Source organism: Gymnoscopelus braueri (assembly GCF_963280865.1).
Source record: "Gymnoscopelus braueri genome assembly, chromosome: 10".
Taxonomy (NCBI): Eukaryota; Metazoa; Chordata; class Actinopteri; order Myctophiformes; family Myctophidae; genus Gymnoscopelus; species Gymnoscopelus braueri.
Window position 1 is genome coordinate 24,509,911 of NC_137611.1, and position 22,923 is coordinate 24,532,833.

A 22,923-nucleotide genomic window follows, 5' to 3' on the forward strand; every position below is an offset into this window, starting at 1 on the left:
GGTATTGGTTTTAGCTAAATGGGTATTGAAGGCTGGGGATTGTTAGAGTAAGCTAGCAGATTTATTTTCTGTTACCATTTATCACACTAGATATTATTGTTATGCAGAATTGCATCTCCCAACTAATGTTTTAGTATCTACAGCCACAGTAGCTATGTGTGAGAATGTATCTACCCCGTTTGATATATAACAGGCCAAATGTATGTTTGTGTTGAGATGAAATGCTCAAAGTCAAATTACCAATTTGCATTCCCTCTATTATAACTCGCAAGAAACGTTTAATCATGTAAGTAAGCTAAGCATTTGAAAGTGGTGTAATGTTAAGTACCACATTGCCCAAGGGCTGAGTAGCTAGAAATATGTCAGAGGAAATTATCAGGAGACATTCCCTCCAAGGCTTTGTGGTAACATAATGACATAACATAATGTTATCTAAGCCCACTGCTGAGCATGAACATGTAAACCAACATCCATATATTACCTAAAGTTAAAAATCTATGCACATAATCGAAAAGATCTAAACCGACAATCCTACATTATACCTAAGGTCTTATATTTGTCCACACGTAACCTAAAAAATCTACAGTTATATCTACAGTCATATATCTAGCCACATAATCTGAGAGGAAGGTATGTGCCACTAGAAACGTAACTGTCTTACTTCAACAGAGTGGTGGAAAAAGTACTTAAATTATTTACTTAAGTAAAAGTACCAATACTGCAATATAAAAATACTCTGTTACAAGTAAAAGTCCAGAATAAAAAATGTAATTGAGTAAAAGTACAAAAGTATTGGCATCAAAATGTACTTAAAGTACCAAAAGTAAAAGTACTAAATATTTGAAAATAGCCGATCTACAATCGCGACGCGTTGTGAGCTTGTAGATCGGCTATTTTCAAATAGCCTATGTATAAAATAGGGCTAAAGTGGTTAATGTATGTTTCATTATATCATAGTTTATATCTGAAAAGTAACTAGTAACAAAAAATTTCAAAGAATTGTAGTGGAGTAAAAGTACAATATTTGCCTCTGAGATGTAGTGGAGTAGAAGTAAAAGTATTGGAAATTGGAAATACTCAAGTAAAGTACAAATACCTCAACATTGTACTTAAGTACAGTACTTGAGTAAATGTACTTAGTTACTTTCCACCACTGCATGCTAGACACGTAACTGTCTTACTTCAACAGACAATTAACCCCTAGCCCCCTTTTAACATACAAATTAAGGGTTATGAGAAATCCAAAGTCTTCAGAGAGAGAAAAGCCCCTTTTGGATTCCTGTACATTACAATATGTTGCTACTTTTCCCAACAGAGCAATTACAAGGTGCAGGAATCAGCGTACTGAAATGAAAATAGCCTTGGTGTTGTACCACACAGGAGCTGGAGGCTGATGAAAAGTTCCTATTACGTCAAGAGGATCTAGAATAGCAATGTCCATGGAAATGCCCTGTGCCATATTGATTTTTGAACTGTTTGGTTGCTACTATATATGTCTATGAAATTAATTCAAGGACCCCAACGGAAACAAGTCCGCAAGGACTTTTTTCGCCGGACCTTTTAGACAAAAGCATTATAAATGTAACTGTGTTGTTTTACATTCTTTTGCCTAATAAAAATTTCAATCAATCAATCAATGCCCTTACAGTGATGTTAGAGAAACACCCATCACATCCATTAAACAGCCCAGCTATGCTCTTGATAGTGAGAGGGTTATTCCCAGTCACGGTAAAGCAGAGGTGGAAAAAGTTCTCAAATGTTTTACTTAAGTTAAAAGTATCAATTCTACAATTTAGAAATACTCTGTTACAAGTAAAAGTCAGGAATTAAAAATGTACTTTTAAAGTACAAAAGCATTGGTATCAAAATGTACTAAAGTACCAAAAGTAGAAAGTACTCGTTATGCAGAAGGTCCCATTTCACAATTTTCAAATGTATAAAATGAATAAAAGTTCTTTGAAAATAGCAGATGTACTAGCTCACAACACGCGTTGTGAGCTTGTAGATCGGCTATTTTCAAATTGCCAAAGTATATATCGGTCTGAAGTGGTTTTGTAATAATAATCTCTCTGAGATGTAGTGGAGTAGAAGTAGAAGTATTGGAAATTGGAAATACCTCAAAATTGTACTTAAGTACAGTACTTGAGTACATGTACTCACTTTCCACCACTGCGGCAAAGTTCCCCAGACATGTACTGGGCTGACGCAGCAGGTATATGGGCTTTAAAAGATAAGATCAGATAAGATAAGGACGTGTCTATGACGTCTCTATGACATAATATATGAATTCTGTAATACAATGGGAGAGTCCATCGATGTCCTCACCGTGGACCCTTTCAAATAAATGCCAGTCTGTTGACCTGCAGCACTCCCTCAGTTCCTTCTGGACGACCACTGTTAAACAGTACTGGTCCTCCTGACGCTGCGTGTATTTTGGTACGAGGCAAGCCTTATTTTTAGTGGAGCTGTAATGCCTCCTTAACAATGCCTCCTGCATACAGCAGGTCCAGGGTCGGTCCAGCAGGTTCTCTCTCGTATTATAGGTCACACAGCACGCACAGATGGAAATCAGAGAACCAACACTAAAGATGTTTAGAAAAATTAGCATTACATCTTTGATTAAACCTTAGAATTACAGAGTATACACTGGGAAAAGCAGACATACAGGAGAGAGAGAGAGGGGGGGGGGGATTCTTGGAAATACTGTACAACCTGCCAGATGCCCAAATCTTTTGTAAGGGACAGCTTATTCTAGAGTGTGTGTGTGTGTGTGTGTGTGTGTGTGTGTGTGTGTGTGTGTGTGTGTGTGTGTGTGTGTGTGTGTGTGGATAGAGGATTATTAATCACAGTCCAAAGAGAGGTCACATGCAGCAGTGCTGTTGGGATTTATCTAAACAGCACACGCTTACGTTACGCACAAAAGCATGTCCCTATCATTGTGTCAGGTTTAGAAAAAGGGCAGCAAACGTATTTTTGGGTGTCATTTTTTTATTTTATTACATTCATAAATTTCCAACAACAAAAGCATGGTTCCAAAGTCATACGTATGTTCACAGCCCACAACTGCAACAGTAAACATGAGGTAGATCACGCAGATGCCAAAAGGGTAACGCTGGGGGGATGGGACGATATGAAAAATGTCACCATTATTGCGATTAACAATATGATCGCGATAATAAGAATATGCTTAATACTCTTATAATGACACTTCTGTAAACCACTTGCAACCCCGGCATCCATATTCTGGGGGGGGAACATTAGCCAAAAATAGCTGATCTACAAGTTCACAACGCGTTGCTGCGTTGTGAGCTTGTAGATCTGCTATTTTTGGCGAAGAGGCTTGATGAGCCAACTCAGGTCCAGTGTATGACGGACGATTTCACGATAAATTAAAATCTCTGCGATATGATTATTGTGAGCGTTTTTTTTTATCACAATAAACGATAAACACGATTATCGTCCCATCCCTACGCTGTCGATACTTCAGTGAAGATTGTGAGAAGCAAGTTGCATATTACGTTCATGTGTTCAGCTAATTATCAAACGAGACACATTGTATGGGTCATTTGAGTTTGATGAATTTGAAAGAGACTTTCATCAGTGTCAATATTTAGGGCAGTGGTTTTCAAACTTTTTGTGCCCAAGGCACACCAATGGACAAGTCACAAAGTGAAAATAGCCCATCTACAAGCATCGAGACATGTTGGGAACTTGTAGATCCGCTATTTCTTTAAATGTGTAAAAAGAATTTGTAAAATAAATGTATTTTCTTTTCTTTTTTTCCCAGCAGGTTGAAAGTGGTTTAAAAACATTTGGGTATAGAATTTGCCTCTGTATTGGGAAAGGAAATAATTCATAACTTGAATGAATTGCAATAGTGTCACAAAACAACTGGTGTGTCTCACGGCACACCGTTTGGGAACCACTGTTTTAGGGGTATGGAGTCATTGTATTTGGGACGTTCACTGATTAACTTATCAGAATGTTTTGGTTTGTTTTTGCTGCTGGCTAGTTGTATAGTGCAATTTCACATTCCCTACCCGCTTAACATTCAGTAGATATAAGACTCATTCACGTGGGTCTTGTGCAAAGCCTTCATTTGGTGGTCTGTTGAAGAGCACACACTTTGATTTAAGCGAGCTCAGCATGCAATCAAATATTACACTTCACTATGATTATCAGTCCAAACTGCTCATCAAATAAATAAGTATCCCTTGTGATGGGATCTGGATTTCATTTTCAATAACATCCAACACGACAATAGTGAGGGATACAAAAAACATTGTAATAAGAACACATCTAGGTAGATTCTTCTTTTTGCCTTTGCCAACAACACAAAATGCAGACAAAGACATTGTGACCAAAAATATAATAGTAAAAGTTACGCAATGCAAAAAAAACAAAAAACATCAGCAACCCGCAGCTTTTATAAGGTTGTTATAATATATTAATAATGTAAACAAAGCTTTAGACAACAGACAGTAGTCCTACATCCAATTCATTTGCCTTTCTCTCGGTTCCCTGGGGAAAGCAATATTTCTAAACGGGTTCTTCATTCTCATTGGTCCGTAAAATGAATGAACTTCAGCTACCAGTGACATCTGTGTAACAACAACATCACTTAAGGCATATTCTTTGGACGACCCTGTGCAGTAACATATTAAAACATTCCTACCCGCTTTCAAGTATATGAATTCCCTTTCTATGATTATCCATTTTTCTTTGTTTGTGGGAGGGGTGGGGGTGGGGGTGGGGGGTTCAGAGCATATTACTAACCTTTTTACCTGGTGTTTGCTATGTGAATGATGAATTATGTGATGGGTTTAAGGTGTATCGTTGGTAGCCACAGGCACATAACACTATAACAATAAGAGGCAGAATCACAGGCACAGACAATAGTAGAACAGTTGGCAGTAAAGAAGCATTGCATTGCACACTGCATTTAGAGTATTACTGGGATTATGCATACACTGCATAGCATGAAATAAAGAAGACTATTTATAAAACATCAGTCACTGCGAACCGATCTCATTGTCAAAATAGTCTCCTCTTAACTCCTGCTTTGCTCCATCTGATTGGCTAACACTTATAAAGTAACAGAGCAATTTAATGAAATCCTTCAGATGAAAAAAATCATACGCCTGTTTTGCTCTAAATAAAATGCAAGGGCACAACTTTGACCCTCTTCAGGAGAGAGAAATCAAGACTTGCAAGATTTCTCGTCTGAAAGAGAACCGATGCCATATAAATAACACAAAGGCACGAGAGGGAAGGGGTTCCTCGCAGTGGCTTGACATTCGTTGTTGCACCGAAGCAGCTCGGATACCCACGAGTTGTTCTAACCCTGCTGACATTGTACAATTTGATACTCGTGTAAGACCTTTGAAGTGAAGCTGGGAAATCCAATACACTGGCACGCCAAAAACTGGGCAACTTCCATGAGCATTACATTCCTTTGATGTAGTGAGCGATCTCTGTATGATCCATGAGCTTCGCTGGGTTTGTCTGGATGAGGAAAGCATAGGGATACAGACAAGGTGCAGCTGAGGATGTCTTTGGTGAGCCACACTGGGGGTACCAACGCACGGGGTACTGATGAGCACAAAATACACTGAATAAGGAGAAAGGTCCGTTTATCCTCGCAACGCACTCGGTTGTAACTCTCTTTAAAACCCTGAGATAGAAGTATATCCAGTATTGGTCATACTGCAGTCACAGTCCAAGTATACATACTGTACAGTCTTCATGTAAATCACATTATTGATGATAGAGTCTGTTTTTTGCAGGGATACAACAGCAGAACGAAACAAAAAAAACGTTCATTGTCAGCTGTAGCGTTTTCACAGCAAAGTCTCTTTCAATTGCAAACAGGCTTGGTTAGGGATAAGCCAAACCAGAAGTCAAGAAATGCACTACCCCTCTTGCTGTGCCAGGTGTAGTGGACTATGATAGTGCAGATCAATGTAGCCAGAGCCTCGTTCGATGGCCACGTGTCCATTGTTGGGGCACTTTGGGCCTCGGGCTCCAGAATATCCTCTCTGATCTCCCGTAGAAATTGTTAAGAACTGTGATTGCTGGCTGGTTTTTTGAATCAGTGGTTATCCTTTCATCTGATTGTGTTAAAGTGGAGGAGGGGGGACACACTCACAGAGGGTTCTGCGATCAAACATGGCGGCCAGTGAGAAAGAAGAGGGGCCGATCCTCACTGCAGTTGGCCGTCTGGAACTCATCCCGCAGGCGGAATTGCCATTCGTCCTCCAGTTCCAGCCTGACAATGGTCTGCCGCAGGGAGCTTCGGTCCTGGCTGATCACACACAGCGTGGCACCTGTGGACGTGGGTCAGGGCCAAAAGTAAAAAATGTTATCGAACTGCAGAACTATACAATGGGTACTGTTGCATTCATATTAACCCATTGAGACCTGAAGCCGATTCTACATGTCTCCTAAATCTCAACAGTTTTCTGAAAAAGGTATGTTTCTATGTCAGTGGTGCTCAAACTTTTTCATGTCAAGGACCCCCAGAACTATATGTATTTGGCCGCGGACCCCCATCAAAATATTTTGTTCCAGGAACCCCAGAAGCAAAGATTTGAGTTAAAAATGTTCGCTTTAAAAAAATATATATTCAAAGATTTGCACAAATGTTCACGATTTTTCAAAAATAGCAGATCTACAAGCTCGTAGCTGAGCTTGTAGATCTGCTATTTTTGAATAGCCCAAAGTGTAAAATAATGCTTTTTAGCTCAAATCTAAAAATGACACAGTTCCAGGTCTTAATGGGTTAAATTAAACACAAAACACAAAACACAGTCACGCAGCTCAGCTATGCACACTTAGTTCGTTTTGACCCTTTTCTCTCAATTTAAATCATTATGCAAATTCCCAGTTTCTCCCTCATGTGTACGGTAGTCCCTGTCTACTAACTCCCAGTTGGGAGGGTGTAGACAACCACATGTCTCCTCCAATATACAAGGAGTCGCCAGCTGAATCTTTTCATCTGACTAAGTAATACGTTTCACCAGGAGGGTGTAAACGAATGCGAGGAATGTGCCATTTTTCCTAGTTCTCCACCCTGCTGAACAGGTTCCCTGATATCGCCCCCCCCCCCCTGACAGTTTCCCACCCTCAAGTTGGAGGGCTGATGCACCGTGGAGGGATCTAACCCCATTCTACACAGTGGTGAGGCCATGGTTTGGGTGTTGTGTGCCACCCGGACAATCCAGAGCGTCTTGTTGTCTCCGCCAGGCCAAAAGGCATGGCGAGAGAGTATGTTTTCGCCCCTGTCCGTCCGTCCGTCCGTCCGTGTGTCCGTCCGTGTGTGTGTCCTGTCTGTGTGTTAGCACCAAATCTCTGGCACCGTTGGCCCGGTCGCTGCGAAACTGTGCACACACACTCCCTGGATGCCAATTCAGAACCTCTGCCTAAAATTTTTCACATGGGCCTGTTATAGCGCCACCAGGAGGCCGATTTGTGCAAAACCCATTTTATCCCATTACTCCTACAGTTTTTAACCAAACCTCATGCAAATCAGTACACAGTATCTCTATAGTCATGTGATCAACCCTGATCTGTCTGATTTCCCATATTCCATCCTCATTGGCTAAGGTTACCATCCAAAGTTTGCAGGATTGGTCCGTTTTGAACAAACTGCCTCAAATCATGAACGCAGCTTGCCATTTGCATAGAATTGCACACGCACATTCCCACTAGGCCGAAGAAGAAATGGCACTTAAAACTTTTCACATCAGCCTCATGGTGGCGCTATAACAGGCCGATTTGCATTTTTAACTATAACTGCACCGATCTGCGTGAAACTTTGCACGCCTACTCTCTAGAGGCCAAGGAAAAACATCTGCACTGCATTTTTCACATCTGCTTTTTACAGCGCCACCAGGAGGCCGACTTATGTCAAATACATTTTTGGATATTAATCCTTCAGATTTTATCCAAACATCACACAAATCGGTACACAGTATCTCTATAGTCATGTGATCAAGACGCATCTGTCCGATATTTCATATTCCATCCTCATTGACTAAGGTTGACTTCCAAAGTTTGCAGGATTGGTCCGTTTTGAACAAAATGTCTGAAATCATGAACGTGGCGTGCGATTTCCGTGAAAATTTGCACGCATATTCCCACTAGGCCGAGGAAGAAATGCCTCAGTGCCGCGCTATGAGCTTGTATATCTGCTATTTTTGAATAGCCAAAGAAATCTGAAGTGACACAGATGCGTTCCAGGTAATAAAATCATTCATTCATTCATACTTCATAATCCCAATTAATCAAATAACAGCCGAAAAAAAAAAGTTTTGAGCAGAATGTTGAGTTACCTTTGAGAAAGTGGAATTTCTTGAGGAGACCAGATACCACGAAGGAGTCGCAGAGATAAAGCAGCAGACCACTGAAGACCAGGCCCTTATGGTCGAGGTTGGTGGAGTGTGGACGCGAGTTGATGTAGCACACGGGCACCTGACGGACAACACAAACACAGCACCTTCAGTCTTCACACATTCAGAACATAAAAGGCATAAACTACACTGTAAAAGTGAGTGTTAATATAACACTGAGACTGTACAAGTGGATACATTAACGTAACACTGTCATGAGGATCTTACTGTGTACTTGGTCAAACAGCAACACCCCCATGAAGTCTTGAATTCATGGAGTTTTTTTCTGTTTTTGTCGCACTCCCGATCCAATATATATTTATGTACACATATTTATGTGTGTACTGTACTGCAGAGGTTATAGGCAAATGTTTTAACTCGTTGAGTGCCATTGACGTGTTTCACGTTTTACCGCCAATGACGTGTTTTTGAGGGAAAAAAAATCTGAACCCAAGATATCATTATCTGAAGATTTGCTGCTCCATTCACTCCTTGTTTAACTTATTACTGAAAAAGGCTGTATCTGGGCTCCTAAGCACTTTTTTTTTTACTATGAATTTTTGGCCCAGACATGCTATTTTCAACATCAGACAATTAATGTCAACAAGGTCGCGATGACCTCGATGACATTTGTGAAACCACACAGTGCAACCCTCAGTGATTAGCACCCATCAGGGGATCATTATACTGGAAAAAAAAAAATCTCTGGCACTGGGACCACATAGCCAGAAATAGTTCTGGCACTCAATTAGTTAAATATAGTTTTGCTCCTCTTAAAGGCGAATTTTGGACTAAAGTTTTCTTACCTTTTCTATGACGTTATGATATCTTAGGATGAATGGTACAGTAGAAAAATTTCATAACTCCACCCCTGAGCCGCCACAGCTTAACACATTGGGTGCCAGCATTTTTTCATAACAACTTACGTTGGGTGCCAGCATTCTCCCCATTGACTGCGCTTTGCTGTTTAAAGCTCTAGACTCCACGAGGAGCAAATCCATGTAAAAAAAAACATCCATTCATGTTGCGCGATGACCCTGGCTACAGCCTGGAACGATAACATTTCACTCGCGAGTTACAATGGGGGGGGATCGCGCATCGCGCATGACCGGTTTTCCCCACCGGAAACAGATTCGGAGATATAGGTGTTTTAAAGAAGGAAATAGACAGGAAGTGGATGGCAGCCATGTTTTTGTTTTTCCGGTGATCTATCTGGCCTATCCTTCTCAAGATCACAATGGGTACTCCCAGAGCTGCTCTAGCCCCGCCCGTGTGGAGAAAAACGAAAAAAACAAAAAGACATATTTCACGGTCTGGACCGTGTTCGGCACCGGACCGCTACTCTGCGCAAACACGGTTCAGACCGTGTTTGGCACCCGATGTGTTAAAAGGTGCGCGGATAGGCCTTAGGTTAGATCACATATTTTAATAGCTTTTTTTTTTTTTTTTTGGTGAGATCTGACGTTCATAGTGACAGAACACTATGCAACCAAAAAAAAAAAAAAAAACAGAAGTCTCGCTAGACGAGATTGAAATCTCGAGATTAATTACTTCAATCCATCTAATATTGGAATATTGGATCAGTAATGCAACCAAAACAAAAAATATCTCCATGGATTCAAGGCTTCATGGGGTGAGTAATTGAGTAAACCCTTCAATCCCTTCACAAGTTAGAAAAGCGCTTACATTGCCCTGCCACCCCATACACCCCAAGACAGCCCCTTACCTCTGGACCGATGTTGAGATAACTGTCGATGCACAGCACTGGGTTGGTTCTGTTGTTGACAGCCTTGGGAAACAGCTTGTGGCTGCAGCTCTGGAGGAACTTCTCCAGCAGGAACTGGGCCGGTGCGGCCAGGAGGGTCTGCTCACTGTCAGGTGCACATACGTAATGGGACGGGCTGATGGGAGCCGGGTTTTCCATCTCCTGCAACCAGACATGATAACTTTGAACTCTTTCTTAGCCGTGTATAGTCGGGGAGGGGGGTCTCTTACAATTTATCTGAATTTTAACTGAATTTTAACTTTTTTTAAATCTATTTTCTAGTTTTCATGCCACGTAGCACATTGAGATTTGTGTAAAATATAAAGTGAATTAATCAAATGTATTACTAATATTATTATTATATTGCATTAGATATAATATTTCCCCCCTTTTATTCAGAGAGGACAGTGAAGAGAGACAGGAAAGCGAGGACAAAGACAGAGGGTGATATACAACACAGGTCTCCAGCCAGAACCAAACTGTTGGATGTTGTGATTATGAGGTCGAGGCACTGACCCGGCCGGCACCCCAACAATGTTTTATTTAACTAGAATGGTACTGTTCCTGAAGAAACATTGAGGGCTCGAAAACGAGCGAACCTTCACGTCATCCTCATCCATTGATTTCCAGTGTGAACTTACAGTTACAGAAAGCTAAATACTTCAAAAAGTATAAAACATTTCAAAATGTTTCGGGAAGAAGACAAACATTGTAAAGTTGGAACTAAACTTCTAGGTGAAAGTATGACGGAGATAGAGCGAGCCAAAGTTTTAAAGGAGCATTGAATGAAAGTTATAATAAATAATAATGAGAAGAACATAACAAGACTCACTCCAAAAACAGAGATCAAGTCCACTAATTATGCTTCAAACATGCAAGTACAATACTCATATGAAATGTGATTTATCTGAGAAAAAGCCAAGTAAACATTGAAAGCATTACACAGAACCCTTGCTGTGTTGTGGAACAAAAATGAATACCGGGTCTATGGGAGGAAACTAAACAAAGACCCACCATGAGTTTGGGTTTAACCAGGAAGTCCTTGTGGCCCCCGAACGAAATGTGTTTCTTCATCAGGCTGAAGTGGTCGAAGCGGCACAGCAGCAGGCCACTGCTGTTGGCCCTCAGGTTGAAGTCCACTTCCTCACAGCTATACCTGCATTCATACACAACACGAGAACACAGCGAGAGCCACAATGTCAGGGAGTGCAGATGTCACAAAGTTTTTTTTTAATTTCAAGAACCCCCAGTTTGGTAAGCATTAGGTCACGGAACCCCCATAACTTTGAGGGTGTTACAAATGGAAACCAAATGGACCCCTCAGGGTTCATTTGGTTCCATTTGTATACTCTCTGAGTTACAGACCTTTGAGGGTCTATTTTGATTCTTAACTATGAATCATTTTGCTGGGGACCCCCTGAAATCCCCTCAAGGAACCAGTTGAAGAACCACTGGTCTACAAAGCAAGACTGAGTCGGTTTGGTCACTCCAGTGCGGACTCACCGATTGAGGTCGTACTGGACGTTTTGTGTCAGGTCCACGTTCAGCATGACAAAGTCGTGGAGGTGACACCGGGTGAACGGCTGCGCGGGGGGCCTGCGAACCAAGCTGCTGCTCCACTTGCGCGTACCACACATGGCATACAGGGAGATCTTGGGTGTAGACTCCATGTGCTGGAGAACCGTCTTCAGGGACACGTTGGTGAGGCTGGGACCCCCCTCTGGTGTCTCGCTGTGGGAAGTAAAAGCGAAACGGAGGACAGTAAGTAATAATACTATGGATATACTATGGTCAGCTACGCCTGACTAACGCTGACCATTGCTCCTGTAATCTCTATGAACCATGTGTGAGCTGTATGAATGTTCCTAAAAAAAAAAAAATGTACCTGCTGCACGGAGGCTGCTGGGCGTTCCACAGTACACAGGTGTCATCCATCATGACGATGAAAGGCCACACATCCTGTCTCTTGATGCCTTGTTCCTCCAGACGGTTCCTTTCCAGCTCCAGGTTGTGGTACGAAAGCTCTTTGATCATGAAGCGAGCAGCTCCTACAACACAGAACATTCACAAGTTTCCTTTTAGTTCTGGGATGAGTACGTGTCAACCACAAAGCCAAATGCTTAAATGAGAAGTAAATGTGGTCTATGATAGTTTTTTAGTGAAGCCTAAAAGCCGTGGTGAGCCTGCTGGCTGAGCACCATTACAGGTTAAAGATCAAGAAATATGGACTATCACCCACAGAGCTCCAGGGATCCTGAGCAAGGGGTTATTAAAGTGGTGCCATGAGTCTGTTCAGGGCTTGACGATCTGATTGGCCAACTCACAAGTCACACTACTGTCTTCTAAGTGCTTTCAATCACAGTAGCTCTTTTCCATTGGTTCTCCTTATATCTCAAGTTACGTGTGGTGAACACAAATACGGCTGACCCCAAAAGAAGATAAGCTGTGAGCGGTTGACAGAGGGCTATAAATTCCTCACTATCAACAGGGAGAATGAGATAAGTCACCGAAAGAAGCATACTTCGGCTACTATATCTACGCAAATTACTTATTATGCCACACATAGTTGGAACTAACTTCCAGAGGATCTGAAGCTTGCACCAAACCGGACTACTTTTAAATCTATGGCAGGCTAAAAGCTTTTATAGTCTCCCCTGTCCTTTATTGAAAAATTAAGACTTTCAGCTTTTGGGAATTTGGTTTATTGATTGATTTATTGGTTATGATTGATTCTGATTGAGTGTCTCATTGTAGGTAGAAAGGAACCCGAACATTGTAGGTAGAAAGGAACCCCAGATCAATGAAAAGTGCATGCAGAATACATTCAGAGTGCATATAAAGTGTTCAGAGGGGTTGGGAAGCCCCACGTTCATTATTTTTAATACACCACCATTCTACAACAAAGTAGAATACAGGGTTAAGTGGTTGATTAAAGCAATTTAGTGAATTATAATCTATTAGAATTACTTTGTGTTCATACTTTGATATAATTATCAAAAAACAGCTTCTCGAATATTCATTTAACGTACATGAGCAAGATAAAGTCGCTTATTGGTTCTAAACATCGGTTTCAATATATTTTCGGTTAATCGCCCAGCCCCAGTAAAACCACTCACCGACTCCAGCGCTGTTGAACATGGCGGGCAGGACCAGCAGGATGTGGTTGGCCCAGTACTTCCTGTAGTGGGGCATCTCGTATTGCTTGACCACCAAGATGTGGAGGTGACTGGCGCCCTCCATGGCATGGAAGAGGTTGAGCAGGCCGTGCTCCTGGCGCCCTGTGGTGGGGGTGAAGATGGGACTCTTCAACAGACCAGGGTCCTGGAGACGGAGAGAAAGAGAGATGGAGAGAGTGAGATACATACAGTACATACATACATACATACATACAGACACAACGGATATAAGGAATGACATGCTTCATAACGTTTGGGTAGCACTCCAAATGAACATCCTATTAACAAGCATTAATTAACAGTTTATAAGATGCTTATTAACCTACACTGCGTGAAGCCAAATTATGTCTGTAAACATCTAACATTAGTCCAGGAGGGATCACTATTATATATTATACATATAGTACAAATTATGTACACATGACACATCATGAAAATCATTCATGAGTTTACATTTCATGGACTCATCATACGGCGGTATAATGCGAAAATAGCCACGCTGCCAGCAATTATTTTTAATTGTTTTTTTACGTTTACATTTTACAACAATTAAAAAAGACGTGAAATACCCAAAATATGGATGCCAGGTTGAAAATGGTTAAATGGTTAACACATTCACTGCCTGAATTATTTCAGATTTTTTGCAGTTTTATGCCAGAGATTTTTCATTGAAAAAAAAAAAGTACTCAGGAGCCGAGATACAGAATTTTTAAGTTTTAAGTTAAAAAGGAAGTAGATAGGAGTCTAGATCTTCAAAAAATCATATCTCCTTGGTCTTTGGGTCAAATTAAAAAAAAAATATAAAAAATATATAAAAAACCGAGTTAACTCGATCTAGGCAATCAAGTGATGGATTTGAAAAACTAGTTAACTGGATCTAGGCAATCAATGTGTTAAGGAGTACAAGGGTGTGGGTGCAAAACGCATATAGCTGAATAATGATCAGTGTCCGTGGGTCCAGGATAGTGGTTCTCAAAGTGAGGTCCAGGGACCCTCAGGGTTCCTTGAGGGAGTTCCAAATGGACCCTTTACAGGTCTGTACCACTGAGAGTTATGGGGGGGTCCACGAGAATGTAAATGTTTGAGAACCACGGGGTCCAGGGCATAACTCATGCAGTGAAACCCACCTTGTTGGAGACCAGAGGAAGCCTCATGCTCTCCAGGACGCTGCCCTGCTGACTGAAGACAAAGTGCTGCTCCTTGGATTTGGGAATGATGAAGTGGAGCTGGACCTCCTCGCCCAGCATGGAGGAGGAGAAGGTGAAGGCATGGAAGGCGCACTCAGACAGCTGCAACACACACACACACACACAAAAATTATCAACAAAGTGTATATTTGTATAAAATATACATATTTATGAAAATATGTAGATTTCTAAAAAGACAATGGAGAGAATCTGGTGTATTGCTCGTACCTGTGTTGCAGGGCTGGCTTCACGGTAGTGGTGACACTGCTCACAGTGGTGAAAGGCATTATGGGCCGCAAACCTACTCAGACGGATGGACACCGTCTCTCTTTTCATCGAAGTCTGGGTCTCTCCTTCTTTTTTAGCATCTGCACGTACCAAATAACAATCATTTTCATCAGCATACCAATTAACAATCATATGCATCCTATTACTATTAATACTTTTGAGAGAAAATCTGTTTACAATGATTAAATACACAGCTTACATCCCCGTCCCAATTACACTCCTACACAATACAATTTGTTTAATATATCCATTTGTATAAAATGTAGCAATGGGTCAATTTGCTTACATTTGTACTAGGGGTGTGCCGATACACTAATTTCACCAAACGATACGATATTTGGCTCACAACTTCGATACGATACGCACTTTTTTATTATGAAAAATATATGGGGGAGAAAAAAAAGCAAATGCAAACAAATAATTATGTTTTTGCGTTATTCAGACATGCGAACTTGTAGCTTTTCAGCTACAATAGCCGTTTTGAATCCAAATAGGGCAATAGTGTGACACCTGACCCGGAAAAAAAAAGACCTGTTGTCACCCTTTTCACCTCGGGGCTGTTTGCATGCCTGATTATTATCATTGTAAAAAAAAAATCAAAACGATATCTTTTCCCCCCAAAACGATACATATCGTCACGAAAACGTATCGCGATATATCGCGGGACGATATATCGGCACACCCCTAATTTGTGCACTCTCAGAGCTGGCAGAAAGCCAGAAATTAAAGATGCAATCCCTAACTTTTGTGTGCTACCCGAGATTCAATCCCGGGTCTCCCACATGACGAACCAAATTTCTAGCATTATTCCAAGACAGAATCTCTGCTTGGCCAGGTGAGATATTGCACTTAAGTACTAGTACTTGGTACGTGGCAATCATGAACTTCAGGCAGTACTACTTGACAACCAGTAGGTGTCCTACCCGACACCGATTTCCCAATAGAAGTGTAGGAAGACTACCGGTACCTCCTCCAACCACAGCAGGTGTGCTAATGATATTGTATTAACATATTCAAATACATTAACATACTAAAATATAAATGTATTCATTCAAATGAGTTCCGAATGACAGCTTTTACACTTTTCACAGTGTATATGAACCGTAATGGGTGAATATTCAGCAAAAATAGGCAAACATTTGGCAAAAACAAGCAAACATTCTGCAAAAATAGCAGATCTCACAATGCTACGCAACGTGATGCGATCAGTCATTTTCTCTATTTTGACGAACAACAAGTGGTTAAAATGTGACTCTGTGGTTGTAGGGTTCTGCTGACCTTTCAGACTCGTTGGCAACTTGTCAGTGTAAACAGGGCTGGCCTTCCTGAACTTGGGGTCGCGGGGATAGAGGTCAAAGGGCATCTTGCGCATTTCCTCGATGTCAGGCCACCGGGTGCCCACTGGAACCGGAACCTCGGACGTCTCTGGAGATTTTCAATGAGAGCATAAAAAGCGTGAGAGTGAGAAGAACATTCTCCACCATGACAGTGTGTCTACTATCTATAGTAATGCAATGCAATGTAGAGCATATCAATCCCGCGGGGGGAATCCGTTTCAGCTTCACCCAGCTGAAGGCTGTTTAGGTGGTCATATTGAGTGAACAAGGGAGAGCAGTTAGGGGTTAAGTGGCTTACTCATGGACACCTCGACACATAGCCCGGGGCTCGAACCTGGGACTTTCTGTTTCCCAGGCGGTCTCTATACCAATTCAGCTGTGGCTGTCCAGTGTCTATAATACAGTCGGTCTATAATATTTAGTCGGTTCTTAGATTGTAGATCTATAGGTATTAAACAGGAAAGAATGTGAAACTGAATGGAACAAAATGAACAGCTTGCTTGCAAATCCTCACCTTCCTCTACCTCTTCCTCATCATACACGTCCACCTCCAACAGTCTGATGAGCATGCGGAACAAGATGCGCAGAAACTGCAGGTAGGCCCCTGTTTTTCCCACCTAGGGCAGAAAAACACACCAGTCAGTTAACGCTGCAGCTGCAACTTTCATCCCGCATTAATTTCAACTGGACACCCTTTTCCAACTTATCTTCGGCTCATTTTGTGTATCGCTTTTAACTCGACTCAAAACAACTTCATCGTCATCTGAATGAAACACGTTAGCTCCATACGGGAGAACACAGGTAACTGCACTACCTGTGGGGGTCCGCTGAGCAGCAGGCGTCGTGGATGAGGCACGGCGGTGGCTTCGTAATCGGCGTGGTGCTGTCTGGCTACCGTCCACTGGCGGTAGAACATGCTCTGCTCTGCCCCCTGCATGTGTTGAGTGGGTATGGGTCTCAGCGGGCTGCTCCAGGCCACGTCGGCGTGAGGCAGCAGGGAATAGGAGCTCAGCTGACTCCCCGACTCCCCGGCCAGCAGGTTGTAGGCCGCTCGGGACAGGATGACCGTCCGTGGGGACACCCGCGCGGGCTTGGCGCTGCCGCGGCCGCACTGTGTGGACTGGCTGGGCCTCTGCATGGAGGAGGAGCACGGCGAGGAGGACGAGGAGGACGAGGAGGAGGAGGCCAAGGAGGAGTTGGAGCAGAGCGAGGGAGGTGCTTTGGAGGATCTGGAGAGGTTGGGCGGGAGCTGGCTGCCCAGGGAGTCGCACTCCTGTTTCACCCCTTGAGGCATCGTGCCCTCGTCTCTGGTGAGGACGCCCTCGGGCGGGCAGGAGGACATCGAGGGCTTCTGGAAACAGTCGGCGACATCCGAGGAGCTGACGCCATTCTCCGCACATGAGCCTGAGAGAACAAGCAAACAGAAGGAAGAGGAAGGGTGTTGGCATAAATAGCTTACAAGATATAAAAAGATTTCAAGAAAACGTTCTATTTAACCACTTAAACCCTTTACTCTTCGTTGACTGGGGTCCGGCAGGGGTCTACACTTGCCCACCCCCTTTTACCTCTACACAAAATCAAAAACAAGTTGATCTACAAGCTTACAACATGCCACGATGCATTGTGAGCTTGTAGAGCTGCTATTTTTGCTGAATGTTCGCTCCAGAATAGGGCCGCTAGGGTTGACATTATTAATCATAATGATGCCATGTTTCAGGGAGGTCAGGGACCCACCGGAGGCTCTGGTAGTGGCACTGCCATTGCTCGGTGGCCTGTCCAGCTCATCGCCATCGTTACAGTTGGTGGCCTTCTCTCCCTCGGTCTCGCGGGACATGGACGGCTCCTGGACCAAACCCGTAGACACGTAGGTGCACGCCAGGCCCACTTCCTGCTCCAGGGCAGTACGTGTCAGGTAGCTGGAGTCGATGAGGCGCAGGTCACAGTACTTAAGAGACCTAAAAGGGGCAGAAGGGCAGAATGTAAGTTAGTTAACCCATTAATACCTGAAAAAACATTAGCATATATATATATAAGCTTGTAGATCTGCTATTTTTTAAACATTTTGAAAACTGTGTGATGAACTCTCAGGTGGAGATGGATTATGAAGAGATGACAAAGAGAGAGAGCAGCGCACCTTGGGAAAGTCTCTCCCAGGGGGTCTTTCCCGGTAAGGATGACTATGCAGGGGAGCCCTTCCAGGTCCTCGTAGGTGCGTGGCGTCCATTCTTCATTATCACAACCTCGCCAGGCCTGCAGCAAAACACAATGCACAGCATACATGATTTACACCGATGTCTTACCAACGCTACAATATCGTCACTGTCGGGTGGAATCCTTGTATGTCCAAAAATGAAATTTTTCAGAAAATGGAAAAAAAGCTGTATTCCAATGGATCCAATGGAGTTATTATTTAGTCACACGCTCTTGTTAATACTTTTCATTCATTCAATATTTTTAAAACCCACAGACAGACTTAACCACTTTCACTTTCATTTAAAACATAGGCTATTTATGCTATTTTTGCTACACTGTAGTATGACAATGTAGAGCATTCATTGACAGAAAAGAAAAAAAAGTTGAAATACGGATACACAAAGTTTCTGCCTGACAGCGATGATATGAAACGTGAAGCAGTTAAAAAACACCAGCTTAAAACATTTAATCTCCTGTGCATATATCCCTATAACAGTAATGATACGTCATGACAGCGGTCGTACTCACCCTGAGGCGGCTGCTGAAGTTCCTGGGCAGACTGAGCTCGGTAGCAGGGCTGCCCAACAGCACGGCGAAGCGGTACTGGAGGCCCAGCTTGTCCCTCACGTCCTCCAGGCGCTCTCGGGCCTGCATGGCCAGCTGCAGGGAGGGCACCCGCACCAGGAGCATGTGTCCCCGTCCGTGGGATCCCTCCCTGCACGGGGCGCTGATGAGGTCCTCCACCATAGCCAGGGTCTCCGGGGTGATGTGGTCTCTCAGAGACGGGGAGGAGGTCAGGGCCATCATGGCCTCCGTGTACTGCTGGATCAGCAGGTAGCTACGGATCACCATGCTGTGCAGGTGAGGGTGCCTGGGATATCGACAAGGGAGGTCCGTTAATCACAGCGTTGGCATTTACCCTTAACCCATTCAGACCTGGAACTGTGTCATTTTTAGATTTGAGCTAAAAAGCATTATTTTACACTTTGGCTATTCAAAAATAGCAGATATACAAGCTCATAGCGCGGCACCGAGTGCCGCGCTACGAGCTTGTAGATCTGCTATTTTTGAAAAATCGTGAAAATGTGTGCAAATCTTTGAATATATATATATTTTTAAAGCGAACATTTTTAACTCAAATCTTTGCTTCTGGGGGTCCCTGGAACAAAATATTTTGATGGGGGTCTGCGGCCAAATACATATACTTTTGGGGGTCCTTGACGTGAAAAAGATTGAGCACCACTGATATAGAAACATAGGTTTTTCAGAAAACTGTTGAGATTTAGGAGACATGTAGAATCGGCTTCAGGTCTCAATGGGTTAAGCAACTCATTTAACCCATTGAGACCTGAAGCCGATTCTACATGTCTCCTAAATAATAATAGCAGATCTACAAGCTCGTAGCGCGGCACTCGGTGCCGCGCTATGAGCTTGTATATCTGCTATTTTTGAATAGCCCAAAGTGTAAAATAATGCTTTTTAGCTCAAATCTAAAAATGACACAGTTCCAGGTCTTAATGGGTTATCACGGGAGGAGAATCTGTGAGGTTAGCGCTGGTTGGTTGTTGAACTGGCAGGTTCCCACTGAGTCGCTTCAACACTGACCTTTCCAGAAGCGTTCGAACCATCTTCTCGAAGGCGTCGTCACAGCGCAGGATGGGGCTGGCCACGCCCCACTGCAGGGATCTGCTGTAGTCCCTCAGGCCAAAGTACATCAAGTCGTTGTTAGGCTTCTCCCTCTGCTGGAATAAATGGATATCAGTCTCGGGCTCCAATGTGCTGTTGTACATCCTTTGTTTATTTACTGTCACTGTGTATTATTTACTGAGATATTTCTTAAATATGTTAACAAGCATCTCTATGAAGACCATTGTTGACATACCATTCACATTAATAAAAAAAAACAGTAACTTCATTTGATAAAAATAAACAAACAAAAAACTGTTAATTTGATTAACGATAACAGAGATTAGGAGTTTCAATTTGAATTAACATGTGTTAGAGCTCACTAAAATGAGTAAGCTGGGGAATTATTTTTAAAGAAATGAGAATGTGTAATGTTTTTCTTTGATAAACAAAATTGGATAAAATCTGGTAAAACAGGTCAAATATAATAATGATAATGATAATAGTCACATGAGATTATATCTCATTTAAGCAACTATGGATCAAATTTTAACCATGATATAAAACAGTGGTTCTCAAAGTGGGGTCCAAGGACCCTCAGAGTTCCTTGAGGGGGTTCAAATGGAGCCTCACGGGTCCTAAACTCTCAGCGTTATGGGGGAGTTTTGAGAGCCACTGCTATAAGAGACGTCTCTCTATGGTCTGTGTAATACCATCTTTATTCCTCTAGGGGGTGTAACGAGACCACAGATGATGCACACACTGACCACTTCACAAGAGACTCACCACCATGCTGTCGCTGGAGGGCCAGTGAACTTCATTATGGACACTAATGCGTGACTGGCGGGTCTGCAGGGTGAAGGGGAAGCAGCTGACCTGCAGTACCAGCAGATTGACGGCCTCCAGGACTTCCTGACAGTTCACCACCCTGTCGGCCAGGCCCTGCAGCTCCCCGTGACACACGGAGCCAGACAGAGCACTGTGGACGGAGGGAGGGAGGGGACAGGACGGATTAGCGTGGTCAAAGTCATGAAATCAGGGCCAGTTATAGCTATAAAAACTGACCCTGCCACGTGACAGCACGTGCAAAGCACAACATCCCAAATGAACAATGTGAAGAAGTAATGCAAAGACAAATTGCAGCGTTGGAATGGTTTTAACCGCTTAACCCATTAAGACCTGAAACGTATCTGTGTCACTTTAAATTTCTTTGGCTATTCAAAAATAGCAGATATACAAGCTCATAGCGCGGCACCGAGTGCCGCGCTATGAGCTTGTAGATCTGCTATTTTTGAAAAATCGTGAAATTTTTTAAACTGTTAGGATTTAGAAAACATTTTTAAGAATTGCCTCAGGTCTTAATGGGTTAAACCCTATAAACTTAGTTGACCAGAATCCGGCCAGGGGTCTTACTAGACCCCCTTCCTTTTTCCCCCATCTACACCTTTGCCGAAAACAGCCAATCTAGAAGCTCAAGATCTGCTACTTCTGTCAAATGGTTCGCCTGTTTCCGCAGAACGTTATGACATGTGAGGAACTGGTTAACCCATTGATACCTGGAACGCATCTGTGTAACTTTAGATGTCTTTGGCTATTCAAAAATAGCAGATCTACAAGCTCATAGCGCGGCACCGAGTGCCGCGCTACGAGCTTGTAGATCTGCTATTTTTGAAAAATTTTGAAAAAATATTTTTTATATTTTTTTCAAAAAACTGTTAGGATTTGGATTTTTTTTTTAAAGAATCGCCTCAGGCCTTAATGGGTTAAAGGCAAAGGAGGTTTGCACTAAAAGGCATTTGGCTTGGTGGGCGTCTCACAAGGACATGTTTCAACACAAAACAATAAAATGATACAAATAGAGAAAATGTATAAGTGTAGTCTAGAATGTAGAATTCATGTCCATGGGAGTGATGTACGTATCATTTCCTTGTTATTTTAAAACAAGTCTGCACCGTTCCTTAATAAAAAAAACAACACAAAGGACAAGGCTGGACTTGCAGCCATAACAGCTTTGCATTGAAGAGATTACACAAACAGACAGTGGTGGAAAAAGTACTCAAATTCTTTACTTAAGTAAAAGTACCAATACTGCAATATAAAAATACTCTGTTACAAGTAAAAGTCCAGAATTCTAAATTTACTTGAGTAAAAGTACAAAAGTATTGGCATCAAAATGTACCAAAAGTAAAAGTACTAAATATTTGAAAAAAGCAGATCAACAAGCTCACAACGCGTCGCGTCGCGACGCGTTGTGAGCTTGTAGATCGGCTATTTTCAAATAGCCTACAGTAGGTATAAAATAGGGTTAAAGTGGTTAATGTATGTTTCATTATATCATAATTTATATCTGAAAAGTAACTAGTAACTAAAGTTTTCAAATAAATGTAGTGGAGTAAAAGTACAATATTTGCCTCTGAGATGTAGTGGAGTAGAAGTAAAAGTATTGGAAATTGTAAATGCTCAAGTAAAGTACAAATACCGGTACCTCAAAATTGTACTTAAGTACAGTACTAAAGTAAATGTACTTAGTTACTTTCCACCACTGCAAAACAGAGAGCGGGACTTCCCGTTGTTGATGGTTTCTTACCTGGTGAGGTCAACGTGCGAGTTGTCGTGGATGAGGACAAACAGCGTGTAAGGGTTCTGCTTGACTTTCCTCATGAAGGCCTCCATCTTGACGTGCACGTCCCCGTCCAGACGCACCACGTACTTGTCCGATTTCTGGTGGGCCGAGGAGGCGTCTTCGACCCCCAGGTCCACCAGCACGCCTGCATAAAAAACGCGCAAATGACGGAGGAATGGATTATTGAGGAGTTAATTGAACCCATTAAGACCTGGAACTGTGTCATTTTTAGATTTGAGCTAAAAAGCATTATTTGACACTTTGGGGCTATTCAAAAATAGCAGATCTACAAGCTCGTAGCGCGGCACCGAGTGCCGCGCTACGAGCTTGTAGATCTG

At 42.5% G+C, this 22,923-nt stretch overlaps 1 protein-coding gene across 4 annotated transcripts in view; it reads right to left on the bottom strand.

The window, feature by feature from the left end:
* Window positions 1-3,847: 3,847 nt before the first annotated feature.
* greb1l (GREB1 like retinoic acid receptor coactivator) overlaps window positions 3,848-22,923 on the bottom strand; it is a 56,856-nt gene continuing 37,780 nt past the window's right edge. For 2 of the 4 annotated variants that reach the window (XM_080440734.1, XM_080440733.1), the window contains exons 17-34: window positions 22,550-22,730; window positions 20,749-20,941; window positions 19,942-20,075; window positions 18,865-19,207; window positions 18,278-18,393; window positions 17,878-18,098; window positions 16,958-17,547; window positions 16,658-16,760; window positions 16,085-16,231; window positions 14,747-14,886; window positions 14,459-14,620; window positions 13,272-13,476; window positions 12,041-12,203; window positions 11,659-11,886; window positions 11,170-11,311; window positions 10,117-10,317; window positions 8,334-8,472; window positions 3,848-6,326 (exon numbers count right to left, since the gene is read on the bottom strand). In XM_080440734.1, the coding sequence (XP_080296860.1) occupies window positions 6,163-6,326; window positions 8,334-8,472; window positions 10,117-10,317; window positions 11,170-11,311; window positions 11,659-11,886; window positions 12,041-12,203; window positions 13,272-13,476; window positions 14,459-14,620; window positions 14,747-14,886; window positions 16,085-16,231; window positions 16,658-16,760; window positions 16,958-17,547; window positions 17,878-18,098; window positions 18,278-18,393; window positions 18,865-19,207; window positions 19,942-20,075; window positions 20,749-20,941; window positions 22,550-22,730 (3,572 nt within the window). In that variant the 3' untranslated portion in view covers window positions 3,848-6,162. Of the gene's footprint in view, window positions 6,327-8,333; window positions 8,473-10,116; window positions 10,318-11,169; window positions 11,312-11,658; window positions 11,887-12,040; window positions 12,204-13,271; window positions 13,477-14,458; window positions 14,621-14,746; window positions 14,887-16,084; window positions 16,232-16,657; window positions 16,761-16,957; window positions 17,548-17,877; window positions 18,099-18,277; window positions 18,394-18,864; window positions 19,208-19,941; window positions 20,079-20,748; window positions 20,942-22,549; window positions 22,731-22,923 lie in introns of all 4 variants that reach the window. The other 2 variants (XM_080440732.1, XM_080440731.1) reach the window with 1 other exon arrangement.